Raw genomic sequence first — 7123 nt, forward strand, 5'->3', positions numbered from 1 at the left:
TGCGGGGAAAAAAAGATGCGCGGAGACTGAGTTAGACAGTGGCGGGGGAGGGCGCTGCAAAGCAAGGAGGCTGACAAACTGCGACTCCCGGCGATACACTGACTCACAGCGGCATGCAGCGCCAAGCACCGGGCACACACGCCCGGCACTGGAAGGGGCCCCTGGTACTCACCATGCAACAAGGCAAAGTAGTGTGTGAAGGGCGACAATAGGGAGGAGAGAGTTGGACATCGCAGCTGCTGGCTCCTTCCTGGCAGAGACCATCTTTGTATGCCATCCTTTAAGGTTCCACGCTGCTCGTTATGCCATGCCAAGCCCGGCTAGGAGACACCCCGGGCAGCAGCGCCAGTTGACAACGAGGGACAGGCTGTTTATTTCATGCGCTGTATCGGCTCAGCAGGCGCCCCGATCATTCGCGCCGTAGGACAGGTGACTCCGGACACCGATGCCTCTGACCTCTCCCTCCCTGCCAGTCTCCGCCTGTGCCAGACGCCGAACGTGCTTGCCAGCGCCTCCCGCTGTCCGGGGTGGAAGGAAATCGACTCGTCTGTGCTGCTTTCGCTTGCCGATCCCTCCCCGCCCACCCCTCTGCAGCCGCGCGTCCCGCCCCCTCCCCATTCCTTCACACTACTCCTGCCACCGGAGCCTGGCACCGGGCTGCCCCCTTAGGCAGAACCGGGCGAAGATGCCTGTTTATATCTGAAATTGTTTAAATTAAGGGGTAACGTGTGCACCTTCGCGAAGGCAAGACAGGGATCAGAACTCGAAAGATCACTATTGGGCCGGTGGTACCCACCCTCGGTGTGTTTCCACTAGTAACGCTCAGAGCACAGCGTCGCTTTCACCCACGCTCGGCTCACCTGCTGCAACAGGTAGCCCAGAAAAGGCGAAGTTACCCTGCTCTTTGCATACTTTATGCACAGGTCAAAGTTGACCTGCACTGAGTTTGGCTAGCGCTTCACCAAGGGGGCCAAAGGCAGAGTTCGCAGCGCTTCCCACCCGTTTCCCCTGCGGTGCCTCTCTTGACACGCTACCTCCCTCGTCGCCCCACTGTCTTATTTTACGACACAAGATGTAACGCGTTTTCGCTGAACCATCTTGAAAATGTTTATTCCCAAAATATTTTTGTCTATGCGCTAACATGTTGCGGTAGGCGGGTGGGGGTCGTCGCCTCCCCAGGCAGCTGTCCTGCTCCCGTGGAGTTCACACGTGTTCAGTGCCTCAGAGCCTCGCCTGCGTCAACGGCTCCGAGCTGTCGGTAAACACGGCCAGCTCTGATGCAGAGCGCCTTCCTTCCCATCTCCGTGTGACGCAGACTGCTGCACAAACCCACTCCATTAGCCCTCTGCCCAGATGTCCTATTTATAAAACGTTTATTCCAGGTAATTGTTCCTTCGACAGGGATGCGCTCGGTGTAAAAAGGCACGGGTGCATTGCACGTACTTAATGTATTGCAGTAAGAAATTAAACAATGCATGCAAACACAAGAGCGCGTGCATGCAACATTCCATAAAAGTGCAACCTCCGGTTTTCATTTTTGTGCGATTAATAGGAATACATATTGCACGTGCATAGATAGCCCTTCTTGCACTTGTGTATGTTAACTGATAGACATCTTCCCGCTGGCAGTTCTTCCGTTATTGACCATGAGCTGATGTGTGGCTATTGATGACTTGAGTACTTTTGAAAACATTGTTTACTGTATGTAGTTCGTGAATGCATTTTAAAACAACTCTTCTGCTCAGCAATTCGATAAAACGGGAGCATGTACTTATGATGTGCTCACAGAAAGTCTCGAGTAAATCGTTTCGTGCACTCTCAGACCTTGACTCGTCGTGGATGTCTGGGTCTGCCGAGATATGCTTTTTTTGTAGAAAATGTCGAATTGACGAACTTGCAACAGTTTCAAAAAAGTTTAGGCAACACTTGCATAGTGAGGGAAGATACTGTTCTTTAGACGGATTATTGTAGGAAGAAATCAAGATGGTAGGAGTAGAGAAGGCGCTCACTTTATTTTCACAAGAACAAAACCCGATATTTTTCTTGCAAATAAACAATTACACAAATGGAGCCATTTGTTTAGAATATTACTTTCAACAGATAGAAAAATAAGTAAATACATCAATGCATTAGGGGCCAATCAATCCTATGCAATCGCATGATTTGGTTTGTTGACCGAAAGCCCCTGTTTTTGGTGAAATGGTATAATAAATGTGGCTGTTTGTGGTATAACTGCACCTTGTTACTGGCCCACTTTTACCTGCTGCCTAAGCGTTTGCTACTGGGATCCATCTATATGAATCCTGCAGTCATATGGGTCAATGCCACCTATCCTGACTCAACCATGTCTCCTTCCAAGGTACCCTCTACCCTGTGACTTATAATAATAGCACACTAAGAATGAACTACATTTGCAGTCCTAAGAACTAGACATTAAAATATGGTATTTGTGAGGAGTCCAATTTTTAAAATGTGAACCCCATAAATGTTGCTTGTCTCTACTTGTAGTCGATTACTTTCACTGAGGGTTGCACTTTCCATAAGTGGGCATCTCTGTAATGCACGACTGCCATGGCAGTTACAGCCACACTCGTGAAAGGAGTATGAGTTAGTTATATTTTCTCAATGTTCTGTGTACCCAAATGGATCCCTCAGGTAAACGGAGTTATGCATCAATTTACTAACTAGCTTGATCGGAACTCGTAGAGAAGTTGTAGCCCACGCCCTTCTCTCAAACTTACTTGCAGAGATTGCTCATTGGGCATGTAACACGTCAGAGACAGTCGGATATTATGATTTATAGTTGGGAGTTCTGACAACTTTTCACTCTAAGTGAACACACCCAATAAATCAACGCTGTTATTTTTAACACTGTATTTTATGCCAATTTTAGTAGAGACCAAAATGAAGAGTATTATAGCAGAAATCAATAAAACTGTAGTAAATACAAAGGCACAGAATGTAACAAGAAAATGGTATATTATATTCTGCTTTTTTAAGGATCCATTCATGTGTAATCTTTAGATTAATTATTTATATATTACCACCACACGTGTTACTGAGCTTCATCTATTCAGTCTACATTCCAGTCTCCGAGACAGGAATGAATTATGTTCCTATGGAAGCTTAGTTATGATAAGATGGCCTTGATGCAAGCAGCTCTGCAGCAAACTGTGCTAGTCTCTGTTATTGTGTAGGAATAAATCAAAGTTCAGCCCTGTCGCTGAGGGAGGGCTGTGAAAGGTTAATTTCTGCTATCCAACTTTTCTATTTTGAGAAAAATAAACCTCGTCCCCCATGTTGTCAGCTGGGAGAAATAGCAGGACAATTTGCTTGCAAATCATTTGTATAGCACAGGAGCAAAAAAATCAGAACACATCACATCCATTCCAGGGCACCTCCCTTGGATTCCCTCTGAAAGTGACTTCAAGATTGCTTAACCCTTCAAGGAGTGTATAAATAGGCTAACCTTCATATCTGAGTAACAAACTCCTATTCACCAGAGGCCACAGGAACAATAGCAGAAAAAGCTGACTACTTACTAAAATTCCAATATTCAAAAGAGGAAAACATGTAAACAGGGTATTTCCGGTCTTGCTTTCAGGATTTGAAGCTCTATCCCTGATTACATTACGCTGAACCAGTACCTCCTATTCTTCTTTCATATGGAACCAAAGACCAATTTCTTTAAAATATGCCTACATAACATAATTCTTATTTCCTCTTTTCATGCCTTTCATCAATGTAATTTATATGTACTCTTCTCTTAGTTGTATGGAAAGTGCTCCGTTGACCTAGTGCCTAGGTCCATACTATAAATACTACTAATACATACATACATATTCTTGTAAAGCCACTATGCCATTTCCGAAGCATCAACAATTCAAATGAACACATGACTATGTGAGCTAAAAGCATACCATCAGAATGAATGATATATGCAACAAACATTGTTGCATCAAAATGAACTCGCAGTTTACCACCTACTTCAAGTAGGTGGTAAGCCATTCTCAAACGGGAATGGGTCCTCAGAGGACCCTTTCCCCTTTGCGACTGGCATAAGTATTATCGTGGATTCCCAGTATGGGTTTAGGAGGGGAAAAGGAACCACTGAGCAGTGCCTTAATTTGGCTTTAATTATGGGTAAGTACATGAGGGCTAAGCATGGTTGTATCCACTTGGCCTTCATGGACTTATCCAGTGCCTTTGACACTGTTTGTAGAGACAAGCTGTGGCAAATGATGCAGTCCATGGGGTTTTAAGAACCGCTGGTCACCCTTCTCCGTACACTGCATGCCGCCACAACAGTGAGGATCAGATTTTGTAGTGTAGTTCCTAGTTTCCCACTAGGCCCTGCGCATTGGAATAACATAAACAGTAGTATAGACGTGGAACTGCAGATATTCCAGGCCTCCACTGACTATGCTAAACTTAATTGGGTTGTGTTACCAACTAGCTCAGAGGTCACTGGAAACTTTCTTCTCTGCATAGGAAGTGATCAGCTTCCTTGGCACAGACAAGAAGGGATTCAGCTTTCCAACAACCGTGCAACATGACAACTTTGCTCCTCAGATCAAGAGTCAATCTCTAGGGTCGTGTGAAACAATAGACATGTATTTCACTCAGTCAGTCTAGTGCAGTTTACTTTCACGAGATGTAGAGAATAGAGAGACGGGCGTTTGTCAATAAAGGGTTAACATTTATTGAACAGTCTTTCTTCTCGTACAAGAGAAATGTATTGCCACAGTTGCAAGACTTGTTATTATAAAAAGTACGTACAGTAAGATAAGTATTGCGAAATAGAACTGTAAAAGCATTGATAAATGTTGCTTGTCTCTACTTGTATTCGATTACTTTCACTGAGGGTTGTACTTCCCATAAGTGGGCATCTCTGTAATGCATGACTGCCATGGCAGTTACAGCCACAATAGTGAAAGGAGTATGAGTTAGTTACCTTTTCTCAATGTTCTGTGTACCCAAATGGATCCCTCAGGTAAACGGAGGTATGCATCAATTTACTAACTAACTTGAGCGGAACTCGTAGAGAAGTTGTATCCCACGCCCTTCTCTCAAACTTACTTGCAGAGATTGCTCATTGAGCATGTAACACGTCAGAGACAGTCAGATATTATAATTTATAGTTGGGAGTTCTGACAACTTTTCACTCTAAGTGAACACACCCAATAAATCAACGCTGTTATTTTTAACACTGTATTTTATGCCAATTTTAGTAGAGACCAAAATGAAGAGTATTATCGCAGAAATAAATAAAACTGTAGTAAATACAAAGGCACAGAATGTAACAAGAAAATTATATATTATATTCAGCTTTTTTAAGGATCCATTCATGTGCAATCTTTAGGATCCAATGTGTGACATTCTTTGCAAATTAATTATTTATATATTACCACCACACGTGTTACTGAGCTTCATCTACTCAGTCTACATTCCAGTCTCTGAGACAGGAATGAATTATGTTCCTATGGAAGCTTAGTTATGATAAGATGGCCTTGATGCTAGCATCTCTGCAGCACACTGTGCTAGTCTCTATTATTGTGTAGGAATAAATCAAAGTTCAGCCCTGTCGCTGTGGGAGGGCTGTGAAAAGTTAATTTCTGCTATCCAAGTTGTCAATTTTGAGAAAAATAAATCTCGACCCCCCATGTTGTCAGCTGGGAGAAATAGCAGGACAATTTGCTTGCAATGCATTTGTATAGCACAAGAGCAAAAAATCAGAACACATCACATCCATTCTAGGGCACCTCCCTTGGATTCCCTCTTAAAGTGACTTCAAGATTGCTTAACCCTTCAAGGAGTGTAGATATAGGGTAACCTTCATATCTGAGTAACAAACTCCTATTCACCAGAGGCCACAGGAACAATAGCAGCAAAAGCTGACTACTTACTAAAATTCCAATATTCAAAAGAGCAAAACATGTAAACAGGCTGTTTCCCGCCTAGCTTTCAGGATTTGAAACTCTATCCCTGATTACGTTACGCTGAACCAGTACCTCCTACTCTTCTTTCATATGGAACCAAAAACCAATTTCTTTAAAATATGCCTGCATAACATAATTCTTATTTCCTCTTTTCATGCCTTTCATCAATGTAATTTATATGTACTCTTCTCTTAGTTGTATGTAAAGTGCTCCATTGACCTAGTGCCTAGGTCCATACTATAAATACTACTAATACATACATACATATTCTTGTAAAGCCACTATGCCTTTTCCGAAGCATTAACCATTCAAATGAACACATGACTATATGAGCTAGAAGCATACCATCAGAATGAATGATATATGCAACAAACATTGTTGCATCAAAATGAACTCGCAGTTTACCACCTACTTCAAGTAGGTGGTAAGCCATTCTCAAACGGGAATGGGTCCTCAGAGGACCCTTTCCCCTTTGCGACTGGCATAAGTATTATCGTGGATTCCCAGTATGGGTTTAGGAGGGGAAAAGGAACCACTGAGCAGTGCCTTAATTTGGCTTTAATTATGGGTAAGTACATGAGGGCTAAGCATGGTTGTATCCACTTGGCCTTCATGGACTTCTCCAGTGCCTTTGACACTGTTTGTAGAGACAAGCTGTGGCAAATGATGCAGTCCATGGGGTTTTAAGAACCGCTGGTCACCCTTCTCCGTACACTGCATGCCGCCACAACAGTGAGGATCAGATTTTGTAGTGTAGTTCCTAGTTTCCCACTAGGCCCTGCGCATTGGAATAACATAAACAGTAGTATAGACGTGGAACTGCAGATATTCCAGGCCTCCACTTACTATGCTAAACTTAATTGGGTTGTGTTACCAACTAGCTCAGAGGTCACTGGAAACTTTCTTCTCTGCATAGGAAGTGATCAGCTTCCTTGGCACAGACAAGAAGGGATTCAGCTTTCCAACAACCGTGCAACATGACAACTTTGCTCCTCAGATCAAGAGTCAATCTCTAGGGTCGTGTGAAACAATAGACATGTATTTCACTCAGTCAGTCTAGTGCAGTTTACTTTCACGAGGTGTAGAGAATAGAGAGACGGGCGTTTGTCAATAAAGGGTTAACATTTATTGAACAGTCTTTCTTCTCGTACAAGAGAAATGTATTGCCACAATTGCAAGACTTG

General features: G+C 43.3%; 1 protein-coding gene across 2 annotated transcripts in view; it reads right to left on the reverse strand.

Annotated features, from left to right (window-relative positions):
* Positions 1-546, reverse strand: part of LOC147659598 (gamma-aminobutyric acid receptor subunit alpha-4-like) — a 509601-nt gene extending 509055 nt beyond the window's left edge. For both annotated transcript variants that reach the window (XM_086951620.1, XM_086951619.1), the window contains exon 1: positions 173-546. In XM_086951620.1, the coding sequence (XP_086807746.1) occupies positions 173-264 (92 nt within the window). In that variant the 5' untranslated portion in view covers positions 265-546. The remainder of the gene's footprint in view (positions 1-172) is intronic.
* Between the last annotated feature and the right edge of the window lie 6577 nt (positions 547-7123).

Source organism: Lissotriton vulgaris, unplaced genomic scaffold, assembly GCF_964263255.1.
Source record: "Lissotriton vulgaris unplaced genomic scaffold, aLisVul1.2 SCAFFOLD_327, whole genome shotgun sequence".
Classification (NCBI taxonomy): Eukaryota; Metazoa; Chordata; class Amphibia; order Caudata; family Salamandridae; genus Lissotriton; species Lissotriton vulgaris.